This window comes from Andrena cerasifolii, chromosome 2 (genome assembly GCF_050908995.1).
Source record: "Andrena cerasifolii isolate SP2316 chromosome 2, iyAndCera1_principal, whole genome shotgun sequence".
In the NCBI taxonomy this organism is placed as follows: domain Eukaryota; kingdom Metazoa; phylum Arthropoda; class Insecta; order Hymenoptera; family Andrenidae; genus Andrena; species Andrena cerasifolii.
The window spans coordinates 15,835,474-15,852,610 of NC_135119.1; the positions used below are offsets into that span (position 1 = coordinate 15,835,474).

The 17,137-nt window shown below is 42.6% G+C and overlaps 1 protein-coding gene across 7 annotated transcripts; it reads left to right on the forward strand.

The window, feature by feature from the left end:
- Positions 1–804: 804 nt before the first annotated feature.
- Asator (tau-tubulin kinase asator) lies at positions 805–15,395 on the forward strand. Of its 7 annotated transcripts, none has more exons than XM_076806789.1 (15): positions 805–1,093; positions 7,226–7,358; positions 7,444–7,591; positions 7,723–7,937; positions 8,149–8,418; positions 8,517–8,603; positions 8,699–8,971; positions 9,036–9,222; positions 9,334–9,662; positions 9,757–10,056; positions 10,829–11,119; positions 11,204–11,474; positions 11,707–12,081; positions 12,887–13,301; positions 13,389–15,395. In XM_076806789.1, exons 2-15 carry the CDS (start codon positions 7,302–7,304, stop codon positions 13,441–13,443), a joined length of 3,273 nt encoding a protein of 1,090 aa, XP_076662904.1. In that variant the 5' UTR covers positions 805–1,093; positions 7,226–7,301; the 3' UTR covers positions 13,444–15,395. The 7 variants fall into 7 exon arrangements, with proteins under 7 accessions (XP_076662904.1, XP_076662899.1, XP_076662901.1 ...); XM_076806784.1 differs by lacking the exon at positions 805–1,093 and adding an exon at positions 1,125–1,565; XM_076806786.1 differs by lacking the exon at positions 805–1,093 and adding an exon at positions 5,643–6,384.
- Positions 15,396–17,137: the final 1,742 nt, after the last annotated feature.

Below are 17,137 nucleotides of genomic sequence, written 5' to 3' on the forward strand. Positions count from 1 at the left end.
GTTAATCACCTTTGTCGGGAAACTCTGAAATCACGCGAGGAGCCACACGAATATGCTAGGCTTTAACTTTAACCAATGCGGTACCAAAATAACAACTTTGCCGAACACGAACGCAGGATACGCAAAATATCCATGTATCTACGTACATACATTTTCTCGCAGAGAATTTCGAGACAATCGTACTTTTAGAACTCGAGTTTTAATCGCCTCTGACTACAAATCCTGTGATACCTATCCGAGGAACACGCGAAAAAATAACACCAACAATCGAAGGGCTCAGTTGAAAGCAGACACATGTACATAAATTTTTCTTTCAATGTAGCGCGATTCCACCACCTCTTTAACTCTTTCAAATTTAGCATCAACATTTTCCATTTCTACCACTACTTATTATGCGTCTCAAATGACGGACGCAACATCCATGAATGTAGCAAACGTGTGTAGACGTCCACGTGTAATAGTGTAATTCAACGAAATCACAATCCAACGTTTCAAGAATTCTTTGAACGCGTTCAAGTGGAAGATTGGTAGGTACATATCCCGAAAATAATAGAACGAGTACGCGATTCCCCATTATATCCATTATCTCGGAACCTGCGAGAGAGATAACAGACGAATATGATCAAGTAGTCAGTCGGTCCCTGTCCAAGAGAAGAAATTGGATTTTGGATGTACCTATCAACGCCTTCCACAAATGTCGAGGCGGTTGTCTGAAAAAGGCCAGGCAATACCACAACATCTGTTGTATGTATAATAGTGTGGTAGGTAAGAGCCAAGGTCTGATCCAAGTACACGCGAAGCGGTGTCCGCGATCGGCTCGGTTCAACTCGGTTGACTACTACTAGTGGAGGGAGGAAGGATCGAGAAGAGAAGGAGGCGATGGAAGAAAAGGAACATTATATAGTACACGACTCGTGTCAGTCCAATGCCAGTGGAACGCGACGGGTCGTGTGTCGCGTTCTAGCCAGTTCTAGCTCTGGCTCGGTTCGAGAGAACTTACGGTCACCCCTGTTCGTTAACCAACACACTCGGTGTTCTCCTCTGGCTCGCGCGACGAATTTTACTCAATCACCGTTTCTTGTGCTCTGCACGGGTGAGACCGTAGGACTCTCCACGGTACTACACCCGTGGCAATTTCCTCCGGCTTATCACAAACCCTTTACAATTCGTTCCTTGTGTTTAATCTTGATCGACCCGACGATTCACCACCGTCACCGTCACCGTCACCGTCATCGTCATCGTCACCGTTGCCGTTGCCGTCGCCGCTGCTACAGCTGCTACCGTCCACCATCATCGCTGCTGCTGCTGCTGCCTTTACCACCACCACCACTACCCTACCCTACCACTACCACTACCACTACCGCCACCGCCACTACCACCACCACACTACACTACTACTCTTCTACTACTACTAGACTACTACTACTTTTGCTACTACTACCATCACCGCCACCGTAATCATTCTACGCAACGTCATCTTCGTGTAACCACCTTCCTACCGAGCACAATCTTGTCATTGCCTTTACTTGTCGTCCGGTCCCTCTCTTGTTCGGAGCCATGAAGTGGTACGTGACCATCTATTTCGAGACTTTTTCAAATTCATGATTCGACCTCCCATCATCTCTTTCTTTCTATTTTCCTAAGCAAGTTTATTCACATGTGTGTAGTTCTCTTACATTGTACGTACACAGAATTGACAATCTAATATGAATTAAAGTGCTAAAAAGTGTGAGTAACACGGCTACTTGGAAGAGCTACCTTGGTGCAGAGAAAGATGCTACTTTGCGTATCATATACTCATACAGAGTGGGGTCGTTTAAAAATAGATGTTTAAACTTAAATTATGCCCTCTGGCGAATGGAGTTGGTAATTTAAGCATTTTGAAATTTCATTAGCCACTTGTTCCCCTTCTTGCCGAGTATATAAGCAAAAATAACAGAAACGGAAAAACTGTTTCCAACGAATACACGAGTACAATCATTGCCGCATAGCGGGGAGTGTTTTAATGCTAGTTGAAAACGTTACCCGGACTTTTTTAAAGTAAATTGTATCCTGGTTAAGAGCGATTTTGGCAAGGATTTTTCTGTTCCTACTTGTCTCTTCCATAATTGTTCTGTTATTAGTGTTATTGCAATAAACATTTACAACTCGAAACAATCGAAATTCGTAGCTTAGGTCACTCCGCGGGAAATGTGTATACTGTACCCGATCAGCATTTCACTCGATTCTCGCCTAGTTCATTTTTCATTCTTTCAATTGCTGGATTTCATAAATATTATTTCTCCAAATTCACAATGCACATGCACGTACAGCGCATAGATAAAAATTGTGCTCGTGCGTACAACCAAGTTTGATCTCTTCTGGTGGTGGTTAAACACGTAATTGAAGAACAGATCGAGTCTATCCGATTAGACTAACATTTACCTTGAACACTTGAGAAAATACCCTCGTACGATTAACAGATTCTCAACTGCATGTGATTCCGTGAGGTGGCGTTGCTCGACACCTCATGTATCGAAGTTTCCCAACTTCTACATTACAACCATGTGCGTATCTATTATCACAACCACACACGATGCTCCAAAGTAAAGTTACAATTACGTTTACTTCCGCATCTTCTTTGAGGTGGCCGTCAAGTATTAAATGATCAGAGTTAATTTATTAACGCGTTCCGTATTCTGAATAAAACTTGGCTCGCGCGTGTTACGCGTGGTTATAATTTCTTCCGAGTGAAGAAGCATGAGTTGTGTATTTACAAGACCATCGACTAGCTCGTTGAAAATGTTCAAATGACTTAAACGATCGAAAAGATCGATACGCCTTTATGATAATATTTTATTACGCACATGCATATGTATACGCATACGCGTACATATCTTGTCTCTACCGCTTTGTAGCAAGCGATGACATAATAGGTATCTACTATCAGAAATAAATTTTTAGTTTGTTGAGATAGAGAAATTTCAGAGTCAGGTTCCGAAAAGCACGTATCCCACGCTTACGCGCTATGTAGATACAATATATTAACCGCGATGCGGATGCGCGAACACACGACGTCCCGTTGATTCGATCTCGTCGACCATATGTAGGTACATATAAGGTAAAGGCACCAGTAGTTGACCAGTTAAGAGAAATCCTTCGCGTAAACAATAGTAACTACTTGCTCTGTCATTAAATAGCGACAGTCGCTGCCTAACGATACTCTTTAAGCTTTCTAAATTATGTAATGAGAACGATTTTTTTAAAAAGTTATGTTATAGAAATTTTCGAACCATTTTTCAAAGTTCAGTAACTGCTTCAGAAGTTGAACATTCTTGAAAATGAAAATACTAGTAGTTGACCCGATGTTGGTCAGTAATTGACCACCTATACTAGAAAGAGAATTTAGGCAATGATGTAGGTAATCGTCTTAGCTAAAAAGGAAAGTGAAATTAAAAGAAACTGGGTAAATGCACGAAAATGTTGTATACATGTTAGTGATTTCTGAGGTCGCGGATTTCGAATCCGACATAGGATTTGTAAAATTAATTTGTTTAAACAATTTGTTTAAACAAATTATTGCAAAATTCTGCGGGGAAAATAACTAAGCAAACATGTATAAGTCTCCGATTTTTTTTTATTTATTCTAAAACTTTGTTTACAATATAATTTGTTAAACAAATTGTTGAAATAAATTAATTTTATAAATCTTATGTCGGGTTCGGAATCAGCGACCTCAAAAATCACTAACAATACATACATAGTCAGTAATTGACTAAACCTGTCAACTTCTAGAAACAATTAGAATGACAAGAGTCATTACTTGACCACCCCACAAACTATGTGTTTTTGAGGTTAGTTTAACAAATACGGTGGATTTATCAAATATAGAACACTATGAGAGTTTAACAAGTGAAAAGTTCAGTCATAAAGAGTTTATAACCTACGAAATTTTTTACCTGAACCATACACCTGTTCTTAACAAAATCATTAAGGAAATAATGATATAGGAACACGCTACTTACCTCGATGTAAATAAACGTTCGCCAATAATCACCAATAATGTACTTCACATTTGAGTGTTTTAGATTGTAGTCGGTAGATGTCTTGGCATGTCAACGGTACTTTGTTCAAAAGATCTCACGTCTGAGAACCTTATTTTTCGCGTTTTTCTGAGAAGTGGTCAACTACTGGTGCTTTCACCTTACATGTATATACGTATACACGTTGAATAGGCGTCCCTTTCTTGCTCCCTTCGTGCTCTCTTTTCATTTGGTTGGAAGACACCTAGGAACTATAGGAAGGGGCACCTTCTCCGACGTTCATACGCACGCGGTCGGCAGAAACGATCGTCGGGACTCTGGATGTACAGACCGAGTCCAGTTGATTCTTGGAGACCAACTGTGATCGCGCTCGTACAGCGAAAGAGCAGGCTTCTCCTCGGCGTGCCACTGCGGAAAGGGGAGATGTAGGGACAGGCTCTTTCACTCTGTACAAGCGCGGTTGGTCTCTGAGTATCAAGCAAACTCGGTGTACACGCATTCTATATATATCACTCCACATATAAGGATAACGAAGAGTAATGCTGCGACATTAGAAAAAATGGCAGCTGCGGATGATTCCTTGCAACCGCGCGAACCACCCATGGAAATGATTGTACGAGTAAATGCACGACTTTTCCATACCTTTAGGTTAAACGATTTCTTAAAATGAAAGGAAAAACCATTTGCGTTTTATGTAAAATTTTGCGTTTTACTTGGTCGAACAAGCGCATTTATGAAAACAATAGGTCGAGGAGACAAATCAAACTTGTCCATCAGTTTACATACGTTAAAGATAACTTTGGCAACGCCTGTATGTATATATATGTACATATAATGTATACACCTATCGTCGCGAAAATGGGCCAACTCCCTCGATGTCTTTTAATTTCTCGGTTCTTGAGAAGAATTAAATTTATAAAACTTTACTTGAATGTAACAAAAGAAAGGGCCAAAGATCTTTTAAGATCACCCATAATGTGGATTTAATATTTAAAATATATGTACATACGTAATAATATATATGTATTTCTACATAATCATGTATTATTTTTTAAATGTAATAGTTGATTCCAACTGTAACGATTTTAAATTTGAATAAATGCAAAATAGAATTCAATATACATATAACCTCAATCTTTTAAGAAAGTACATACATATATACATGTATATGTCCTATAACGGTTTACACTCCGTCTTATCGATTTCTCCGGTTTCGTTGGAAACCGGTAATGTTTTATTATATTTCATTGATTTTCATGTTGGCACTTTACGATTTCTTTGATGCTGCCGGTTGAAGGATGCCCAAACGCATATATTTGTATTTATAAATTGATATGTATGTACGTACATATATACAAAACATACACACGTGTGCAAAGCTTGACATCGCGAGTGAAAGTGGATAACGAGAGTGCGGGGGGTCTGTCATACGTAAATCCGCGTGAATCCGCGTATTCTAGCATAACATTGCATCTTTCACAAGTACTTGATAAACATGAAATACTTATGCAAAGGAAGAATATGCACCTATCGCGTGCACATACACATAATGTTGAGTTGAGTTTAGTTGTATTTAGTTGATCCAGTTGTACGCGTAACGTTCAGTTGCGTTCAGTTGGCGTTGTAACTTGTGTACTTTCTAACAATTTGTAATGTAACGGTTGCGCATACATAAATGCAGCTAAATGTAACTGATTAGGCCGTGATATGTTTGTGAAATGATGGTGATGGTGAGAAAAGAGACGAAGGTGGAGTGTGTGGACATCGATCCAGCATTCAGGTCGCCATCTTGCGGCGTTTACAAGCATTACGAGTGCCGTGCACGGAATCGAAAAATGGCCGTTCTATCGATGTTTGATGGGCACTACTTGGTTAAATAGTTGATACATATACATGCGGCTGGCACGGATGCATCTGATACATTTTATTCGTGAGGCGGAAAGCAATCGGACAAGTAAATGGGATCCGTGGGATCGAAAGGGAAAAATGTAAAGTAGCGAGCGATCGACTACCTAGCGTGCAAGAGAGTAAAAGGAGAGTTGCGGAGAGTTACCGAGAGTTACCAGTTATCAGTTACCAGTTACCAGTTACCACCGGGCGGGGTGGGGTGCTAGTGGGTGCTAGTGGGGGAGGGTGAGCAAAGGAGTGCGAAGGAGTGAACGAAAGGCGAAAGGGTGAGGTGAAGATGGCGTTAAACTAACTGGAAGGGGAAGGATAGTGATACCATATTGGAGAAAAAGGGGAAAAGGAGAGATGCGAGCGCGAGCGGAAAGTGCGCGATCGTGAAGGAACTTGCGCGCTGCCCGAGGGAATAAAAGTTGGGATCGTAAAGGAACGCCATCAACGATTAGCAGACGACATTGTTAGTAAAAATAAAATACTATTATACCTACATATTTGGAATTTGGATCGGTTGGTGCGCGCGCGTCACGACTTGTACAAACAACTGTACCACATAACGAGAAATTACAACGGCAATGAGCATTGAAATGAAAAGAGCAGAGCTATTTCTACTTTTTCTAGCTGTACTTCATTTTTTCCTTTAATCACACGGCTCGACGTTCCTCGGTTGTGTTGGCTACAATTTACAATTGACGCGAGTTGGCGCAGGTTAGCGACTCGAGCAAGGTCTCTCGAAAGGTCTGAAAGTTGGGAATAGTATCAAGGAGAGACTATAGTAAATGAGAATGATGGAGGAGAAAGAGGAAAGGAAATGTGACACTTGGTGACGGATCGAACGTGGTTGTGAATGATGGGCAGAGCAGACAATCCCCTTTCTACCCACTGCACCCTTTGCTTGCACGCAATCATGGCTGCCTAACACAGGGCGCCCAGTATCGACCAATTTTCTACCGTAACACCGCTTTAGGTTAAAAACCTAACCTGTCCTAGCCTCGGGGCGTGTCGCTTGTTTCACGTTGACAGCTAGAAAGTCGTTGTATCGGGCCGCGTTCCTCGTGCTGTTTATTATCACCGTGTCCATTTATTGCGGCGATTCTTCTTTCACCTTTCTATCTCTACTTGATTGATCGTACCCATTATCAGTTCTCGCGTAGTCATGTAGTAGCGTAGTCGCGTAGTCGCGTACCGGGACTACCGGGCAAAGACCAACAGAAACCCCGAAACATTCAGCATGCTCCCTTCAACCGATCTTTAAATTTCTTCCGACAAACCTCATTCAAGGGATCGCACGCGCTTTTCAGGCATCCCGATCATTCTGCCAGTTTGTTGCCGAGGAATGTAGGCGACGAAAGCACGGATCAGAATAATAATATAACCATGTCGAGCGAGGATCTCCTACAGCCTGGCCATGTGGTCAAAGAACGCTGGAAAGTTGTGAGTCGACCAACATCTCTTCTTTCACATTATTTCCCGCTTTTTTTTTCTAGAACAAACCAAGTAGTACGCCATTACTTTGTAGGTAAAAAAAATAGGAGGCGGCGGATTTGGCGAGATATACGAAGGCCTAGATTTAATGACCAGGGAACAAGTCGCATTAAAAGTCGAATCCGCTCGTCAACCGAAGCAAGTTCTCAAGATGGAGGTAGCGGTATTGAAGAAACTTCAAGGTATCTCGGAGCTATATATATGAATGCTAGCCTCGATAGATATATATAGCTTATACAGGCTTTTTTGCCCCGCGAAACTATCGAGTAAGACTATGTCCGCTTCCCGACAGCTGTATTCTTCTTACTTTCAGGGAAGGAACACGTGTGCCGGTTCATCGGTTGCGGTCGCAACGATCGCTTTAATTATGTTGTCATGCAGTTGCAAGGGAAAAATTTGGCCGAGTTGCGACGTGCTCAGCCGCGGGGTGCTTTCTCTTTGTCCACTACGCTTCGTTTAGGACTTCAGATACTTAGAGCGATAGAGAGTATACATCAAGTAGGCTTTCTTCACAGAGACATTAAACCGGTAAGTCTACCTGTATTTTGTAATTTCTCTCTCTCTGAATTAACCAACACCTAGAAGATATTGGCTTATGAAACACCGTTACTGTCGCGTCAGTATTTGGCGAGCTGTTGTTCGCCATATCGAGTCTTGTACTCTTCATTATGATGTAAGACACGGAAATTAATCCTGTACCTGGTTACGCCTCGTTTCAGAAACGATATTATGTTTGCAGTCAAATTTTTCAATCGGTCGACTTCCGCACAACTCGAGGCTGGTGTATATGCTGGACTTCGGTCTAGCTCGTCAATTTACCACGCTCACCGGCGACGTTAGACCACCTCGCAGTGCAGCAGGATTCAGAGGAACCGTCCGGTATGCATCCGTGAATGCACACAAAAACAAAGAAATGGGCAGGCACGATGATCTGTGGTCGCTGTTTTACATGCTGGTAGAATTTGTCAATGGCCAACTTCCATGGAGGAAAATCAAGGATAAAGAGCAGGTATACACGTATTATAATCTCGGAGGTTTTACGGGCATCCACCTTGGCTTTGGAAAAAGATTCACGCAAACGATAGTGCATTGTTGGTTCTGACGCAGGTGGGCCTGATGAAAGAGAAGTACGATCATCGGTTACTCTTGAAGCATCTTCCATCGGACCTTCGAGTATTTCTGGAACATATTCAGGTGTGCGCGATTTACAATTAGTCAGATGTACTATGCATAAAAGTGTCACGCTTATTCAAAATAGCGACCGCCTATAAAAAACAGATTCTTCGCAGAGTTTGGAATACGCGGATAAACCGGATTACGTGATGCTTGCTGGCTTATTCGAGCGATGTATGAAACGTAGGGGCGTGAAAACCACCGATCCTTATGATTGGGAGAGGCCGTTGATGGTGAACGAGAGCTTACCAACTACCAAATCTCTACCTACGGTCACTATACCTCCGGTATTGACCACCGCAACTACAATCAATCAGCCACCGGTCACGCCAAACGTCGACACGAACAACCAAGAAAACGTCGAACCCGACAACAGGAAGGAATTGGACGTAAGACGAAATGTGCGGCAGTTGTACGCTGCACGTATTGTTTATCACTCTCCTTCCTTTACAGGCACAAATGGGTTACGAAAGCATACTTAGAAGAAACAAACAACACGGAGTGGAGGGATCCCCGGTGCCGTTTACATCAACTATTAGCAATCATGGCCGAGATAAGAACTGCAACGCTACAATACCTACGATGGACAATACTCATCAACAAACCGGACAGCAGACTGTTGTTCCACCCACTACTCAAGGTTAGCGGACATTACCCCCTTTCTCAATTTCATTTCAGATTAATAATATTCTACAATATTACGTTCAGTACATTTTAAAGCGCATTTCTTCATTTCATTTCATCTGTGCAGGTTCGCCTAAAAAAAGGCGCGCGGTCTCGATGGCTGCGGAACCACAGACGGGCGTGGTGACAGCGGAAAAGCCGGTAGACAACGAGGGAGATGCATTAATGGCATCGGCCCGTTCCGCGTCAGAAGTTCCTCGTAATAAAATTGGAGCGAACGCGGCAGCGCCATTGAGAAAATCGGCAAGCGGCGCAACATTTGCTCGATTACGCGTTACACCCGCATCCGAAACAACGGCCGGCGAACCACCCAGTCCTCGAGTGCAGACTGAAGTCGACGCTTCTTACTGCTCCTACGACGTCACTAATCCGAAATACCTCGGCAATCAGAGCCCTGTACGTAGGAGAATTAGATTCGCTGAAGCGAATCCATTCCATATATATGTAGAATAATTTAATCGCAAGCCGTGATTTTTATCTGACGTGACAGGTCACAGAACAGCGAGAACCACTGAAACGGGAGCCACGACGAAGATCGGACGGCCGGCAGCAGACAAGAGCTAGTCGTGCCGCGATAAGAGACTGCTCCATCACTCAGTTCGCGCAGATAGACGACGACAATGTATCCGCGTTGCAACAAGTGACCAAAGGTGGAGGTGGCTTGACACTGGCCTCACAATGGAAATCACAATTCGATGATTCCGAAGAGACTGACAATGAATGGAAAGGGGAGAACCTGCAGAGTCCTGAGCACAAAGGGACGACCACCTTGCCAACTATACTTCCGCAGGTACGCGTTTAACGAGATAATTGTTGCTACCATATCCAACGACGCGACGCCAAGTCATTTTGGAAACGATATATTCGCGAAATTTACGAGAGAGACGCACGCTGTTTTAAGAAACTCGGCTTCGCTCGATTGTCCGTGACGCGTAGTAAACGAATGAGAAATTATTTCGAGAAATTATCTCGATTCGTCGCGAATGCAGAGAACTTGTAGGATATGTTTGACATTCTAGCCGCATCTAGCCAGATACTGACCGATGTCCTCGTATGATGCGCCTGTTACCTGCCACAGAAACGAACCGACCTCTTTCTCCATCGTCGTTACGAGCTTTACACATTTCTCTCAACTCTGTATTGTTGTTTTTTTACCAAGTTTGTCTCTTTACTCTTTGCTCTGTGAAATGTTCATTTTCTTCCCATTTTGAGTTGACTTTTCGAATAGAGATTAGAGTTCTGAATCGCCGTCTCCGAACCTTGTAAAAGTTTCAAGCTTCATTATGGAAGTTTGTGGAGAGGCGCGCTCGTTCCTTGGGGAACGCGATTTCTTTCTATCCTTTGTCGTAGTTGGTAGTGACGCATGCTTTACTACTAGGCTGTATGGGAATAAAACCAAGAAGAAATATACTAGAAACCGGAAGAAACGGTTGTGTGCGTGTTTAATCAGTAGGTTCGTCGATTTTCCCTACATCTTCCCCCTACGCCTGACTTGAATGGCGATCGCCCGCAGCGGATAGACAATACGGACGGCTCTTGATACACAACAATTCTCTATACAGTCGACAGTTGTGAGTGATGCTGTGACTTCAGCCGCAACCTCAGTGCCTGCGTCCGTCGATGCGAAAACGGCGGTGGCTCAATCGGCCTCTTCGGTTGTGTCTCATCACCATACCATAATACCGACTGCCCTATCTCGAATAAGCGAAGACTCTCCGAAACCGGCTGCTCCTCACAGGTGTTTGAACATTGCTGGTATTGAAAAGTATCCGGATCTTCAAGGAGCGCTTCCACGCGCTTGGAGTGTTCCGGCCTTGGCACCGCATGTCCGCGCTTACCTCGAAGCACCGTTGGTCCGTAAAATCAATGTTTCTAATACAACCGAATCTAACCGAATCCAACTGGATCTAACGGATTCTTCGCTGGTTTTTCAACAGGTTCAGCAAGCCGCGTTCGACGATTTGTTATACGAAGTTGATGTAATGAGAAATATCGCAACGCGTCACGACGAAACCAGAGAGAGCCCTCCGCCGCGACGAGCAAGTGTACCGGCAGTTGCCTTCCCGCCAGCCAACACGACGCCCAGTACACCCGGAGGAGACGAAGAAGAGGAAGCGGCGGTAGCAGGAAGATTGGAGATCAGGGTGGTAGATGCGACCGGCGGTGCCACCGTTGTACAAACCACCGCTGATAGAGAACCGTTGCAAAGTAAGTGCAAACAGCCGGATACAGCTCGGCTGCCCGTCCACCCGCCCCGGTCCGACTTGATCATTTTCTTCACGTTCTTCACGCTCTATTCGTTATCGATCTGCACGAGACGAGAAGCGAGGTGCTCCTCGTGTCTCGTTGAATGCTCGCTTGTCTTGCTTCGCTTCCCGTTTCTCTTCTCTTTGCGGAAAACTTTATCATGATAACGAGGAAAACTAATGTAATTTGATAGGGAAAATGATAAACGGTACGGCGGATAGTCCAGCTAGTCCTAATCTAGGATTGGAAGAACCATCCATATACGATGATGCTGTTGAAAATCGGGCACCTGTCGACACTGCCGCGCAGAAGGAGAACAGTACTACCACTGCCTCGACTGCTATACCGAATATAGTACCGCTTCGTGAATATAAGGACAATAAAGAAAAAGAAGCTCCTTGCAGGACATATAACACTGTCAGTAAAATACCGATTCCGGTTAAAAGTCCTAGATGTTCGCTATCAGAATCAACTCCAGAAACCAATACTCAGAATACCAGGACTGCCGTTGGAAACGAAATAGAAAAATCGTCCACGCCAGTGGCTATAACCAGGGAAAAAGATACTAGTTAGTAAGACTTTTTTTTTTGCTTAAACGGTACTTTTACGATTCTCCTTGAATCCTTGTGGCGATATTTAACATTGTACATTTCTGTTTAACGACACCCGTCAATTCAACTCTTTCGGGGTTAACGAAATTAGTCAAACAACCATAACACGGTTTATCCTCTATCCCGATGCCCATTATTCGAAATCGTTACTACATACATGCATACATACCTATATATATATATATCAAGTGTCTGAAAAGTACGAGAATGGTTCGGACTCGACTATTTCGCGCCTACCTCTACTACAACACACCGTCGTAAATCGCGACTTTAACAAAACAACATTCCTACAAGAGAATAACAAGTAATAACGATAACATTATATATGAAAATAACCATAATTCCGTCCGATTCGTGGTAAGAGATCACGTCGCGTCGCGTTACGTCACGTTCAAATCATCACACACCCTTCTCTTTTTTCTTCAGCTAATCGAAGATTGCCTGTTGGAGACGTTTTAACGTAACGTTTCACTATTCACCAACTGTAGACTGTTTGGTTAACTTTTCTTGTTCGAGTCTCTCGTGCAGTCGTTGTTCACTAAAGAGTACTATATGCGTAGAATCGTTACAATTGTATATACGTATACGTTGGTAAGGAAACAGAAAGTTTTTAAAAAAAAAAGGCAGGGCGAAGGGGGTGAGATGGAATGGAGAGGAAACTCCGCGCTTCGGTAGTCTATATTTATGATATTTTGGAAGCTGATTTGTCGCAATCAATGACAAATATAGCGACCTAGCGATACTAATATTGCCAAATTTTAGCTATTAAAGGCAAACCCTTGACAGTGCACTTGGAACCGCTGGCACTACGACGCTGCGCGACTTTGCCCGACGCACGACCAATCTTTTCACCTTTATCGTCGGCTAATTCGACAGAAGATGAAAATTTAACTGGATGCACTCCTGCGTTACGTCGTCGACGTCAAAGCGAGAAATACGTAACGGATGTTAGTCAACTAAATCTGCGATTCCAAAGACCACAGCGCAGAAGTAGACCGAATTCTGAAGTATTGTCTAGACTTTCTCGCAGAGGCATACCTTTGCATCTTTTGGGAATAGCGGCCAAGCAAACCGAAGAAAGCAGTGACAATGACTCCGATAGCACCGGCCCACAAAATGCTCAACCTCCACCACCTCCTACGTCTTTACCACCTCATATCGCGGAAAACAACGCCAGGTATTATTGACCTCGTGTAATTATTTTGTACAATCCGTCGCCCACCATCGAACCAAATTAACCTCAGACTACGGCTTTCGATTACAGGTGCCGTAGATTTCGCCCCATACCAGACGCGACAATAGCCAGCAGAGAATCGTGAGGTACAGCATTTACGAGAAGGAAAACAAGTTTTTGCGTACATCACGATCAGCAGAGCTTCGTAACCCGCTCGTTCGAATGTACCGAAGCCCTTCTTCTTTACACGTAGGCGGAAGAAAGTAACATTCTGTCGACCGTTGAAGTCGAAGCCGCGTAAAATTTCTCAAGACTTTCGTCCAAGGAAAGTATGCAAAGTCTCTTGATACGTAGAAGACCATTGCTTTTTCTGGTCGAATCGATTACGGTTAAGAGGTCAGACGTTTGGGAAAACTTGGTACGCGTGACGCACCATTTCCACGCGCGCATATTTATTTCCGATGCAGAGCTTTATTATATAAAAACTGGCTATCCGAATTGGTGGTGCTTCAAAGATTACACTTCCTAGTCCATAAATGTATATCAGACGATACGATAAATATTATTGAATGTTTACATCGTTCGTGTTCTGAGCTTACAAGCTTGCAAGCGTTCAAGCGTGCTATTATCGCGTGAAAGTTGTCGGGAAAGATCCGTTAACAATAAGAGAACATTTTTTCCCCAACATTTTTCTCTGCATCTCTCTCAGCTCTCTGTTGCCTGAAACTTTAAACAGCTTCTTTTCCTCTGCCATTAAAGATATCGAAATTTTATTGGCTACGTATATAACAAATTACGTACACTACAATTTAGTTTCCTTTCTTCTTTCTTTTCGTTAAAAAAAAGGATAAAGGCGAAAGAACTATGATATTATTACTCTGGGTTCGTATATAAACAAATGTCCGGGACATGTTTCAGTATTTTCTGTAGAAATTCTTCTCCTCCTCCTCCTTCTCCTCCTCCTCCTCCTTCTTCTTCTTCTCCTGCTCCGCCTCCTCTTTTTGATATAAAACTAACAAAGAAGCGAGTAGAACGTACAAATTCCTGAATGCAGAATCGGTATCAAGAGCATAGGATAGCATACTTTGTTGCGTTCTATGTATATTGTAGAGTCTCGAACGCGAGTTTCGGGGAAATAGTACTGAATGAGAATGATAAGAAATCTGTTTGAAGAGCGACGCCGTTATCGTTAACAAGAAGGTGCAGCAACAATAATATCGACAAAACTTGTAATGGGAAAATTATTAGTTTAATTTTTAAGCATAAGTATATTGGCTGAATTATCGTGTTACGGATATATCGCGTATGTATTTGAGAAACGATTGTATGTACTAAAGTTGTCAGGAGCGAGGATGGACGAGAGAGAGAAAGAGAGAGAGAGAGAGAGAGATGAGTTTGACCAAGTACGCGGACTACGATGCATGCATGTGCAACGACAAAAAAGTGTTATCGTCATCAGGATTTCAGCAAATGATCAAGTGCTCGACACGAGCTGCAATTAAGATACACATAATCACGCGTATTTGTCTTGCACTTCCCGGTAACGTGATTTTTCCAAACAATTACGAACCCGCAGTCGAAAGAAATCTAGTGATGCATAAAACTAGTCAAGTAGAATCCTCTAGTATCCTATTACTGAAACCAAATTTGCGCATAGAGTAATACATATTGTACTTGTACAAAGTAGTTAAGGGTTTATTTTGTGCAATGATCGAAACGACGTGTTATTGATACGATGAAGTAGCTTTAAGTTGACATTGCGAAAACTATTTCGTAATATAAAAAAAATGTGCAGAATGAACGAGCGAAAAAACACCGAGTTATCGTCGTAGACGCTGCAAACAATAGACTGATATGAGTCTACAAGTGTTTATGAATCTGTGTATATCAACAAACACACCCGTCACACGCGCGCGCGCGCCTGTTTCTCAAAACTCAATATTGCGCCGGGTTTTTTTATGCGGGCGTTACGCAAATTATAATGTGGCGGCAAATGAGCGCGCAAGCGTATAAAATTTTGGTGTAAGTCGGTAATGGATCTGTAATCGAAGATCAAATGTACGTTTGAATGTAAACAAACACGCATAATACAGCTCATTCGACGTGTCTCCTATAATTTTAAATTTACATAGGTTTATAATCAGAAGGCATCATAGTATACTCGTATGATTCACTTTAAAAGATCGCACCTTCACGAAAATAAAGAAAAAGTGTTTTGTTTTCGAAAGTATATAAATAGAGATTGTTCTCATTAGCACTCATTAGTACGCTATTTATTCGCAATATTTATAAGGTAATGGGTACTCTAGTAGACTAGTAAAGGATGCCGAATGCTTAAGATGATCTTAAGAATAAGCAACGATTGTAAATACCGCCCTTGATGAATTCCAAAGGACCATACTTGCGAAACTAGTGGTATGTGTCCGTAAGTGTGCGTACATTTTAATAACCTTTTAGCCGCTACGTTGTGTTTTCACGTCCAAACGATCCCAACCGTAGTAGCTGACATCCAGGTGTTTTCACCAGTTTTTACGCCGTGGTCGAGACAGCATTGACCGCATTGTTTGTATTAATACTACATGTACATACTTCTTGACCCACATGTTTGGTCTAGGAAAATTTCGGATCAGGGATCACCGCCAATTATGTATATGTATATACATACCTATGTCTGTCTGTACATACATACACATTGTAATGCATACGGCCGCATGCGCCCTAAATTTCATTAGGTTTGGTAAATAGATCAAGTTTTTAGCACCGAGGTGGTTTAGGAGCGAAAACAATTTTATTCGTATTATTTAATTTATAATGAAATAAGAGTATAGGAAATGTACGGTACGTTTGCTGCAACGCTTGGTCTTAGATAGTTATAGAAGGGAAGCTGCATTACTTATTGTTGCAGCCGTTGCAGATAGCAAACGTGGCGGAGAGGCGGGAAAAGGTCTGTTGGACTTGAGATGATAGTTCCGGTGTCCCAATGTCAGTGGAAAAAGTTGAACTTGACTCGTGTAGATGTCCATAGAATTGATTCTCCGAAAACCTCCAAGTACGCATTGTACTGCAGAGAGTAGACTCCCTCCGCGCAAGGATATACTTTTAGGGATTGCTAGGAAACCGGCAAGGAAAGCGCTATGACCAATTGCGTGTGTCAGATCCGTGGGAGTTGCTGCGCAAATCGGTAGGGGCGTAGGTCTACTCTTGGGTGGAATGCTATATACAATGACGGACGAAAGAAAGTTTACAACATTTAAATTCGCATAACTTTTTTAGAATTGGTCCAAACGACATGAGTTTTTTTTCAGAAGCTAGAAGGATTTGTTTGCTAAGTGACGTGTTTCGTCGTTTTGAAAAAAAATTCAATTGGTCGGAATAGCAAAAAGAAAATAGTAAAGGTTGTTTTTTAAACTTTTTTTTTGTGAGCCTGTAATGAAAATTCAAGAAACCTGTCTGTAGATTGAAGTAAGTTGAATACATGCCTAAAATTTCATCAATATCGGTTAACGTTGCTCTGAGCTATAAACAGTGCCGTCTTTAGGCATGGGCACACTGGGCTGTCACCAGGGGCCCCATGACAGTAGGGGCTCCCAAATACATATAAACGGATCTGTTAACTTTTTTTTTTTGCTTATCCCGCATTGGAACAGGAAATATGTGGTCACTGTACCGGAATACGAAACATTTGTATGCCCGTGGGTGGGGAGGGGGCCCCACTGCATTGCATTGCCCCAGGGCCTACAATGCTGTTAAGACGGCTCTGGCAATAAACGCTTAAAGATCGCAGAATAGGTTCCAAAATCGCTGATTTCGGGAATTTCGTGACTTTCGACCGTTGGGAG

Excerpts from the sequence above, each read along its gene's own strand:
- Asator (XM_076806784.1), top strand. Across the intron at positions 8,604-8,698 it reads TATTTCTGGAACATATTCAG|AGTTTGGAATACGCGGATAA; the intron begins GTGTGCGCGATT and ends GATTCTTCGCAG. Across the intron at positions 9,663-9,756 it reads ACCTCGGCAATCAGAGCCCT|GTCACAGAACAGCGAGAACC; the intron begins GTACGTAGGAGA and ends CTGACGTGACAG.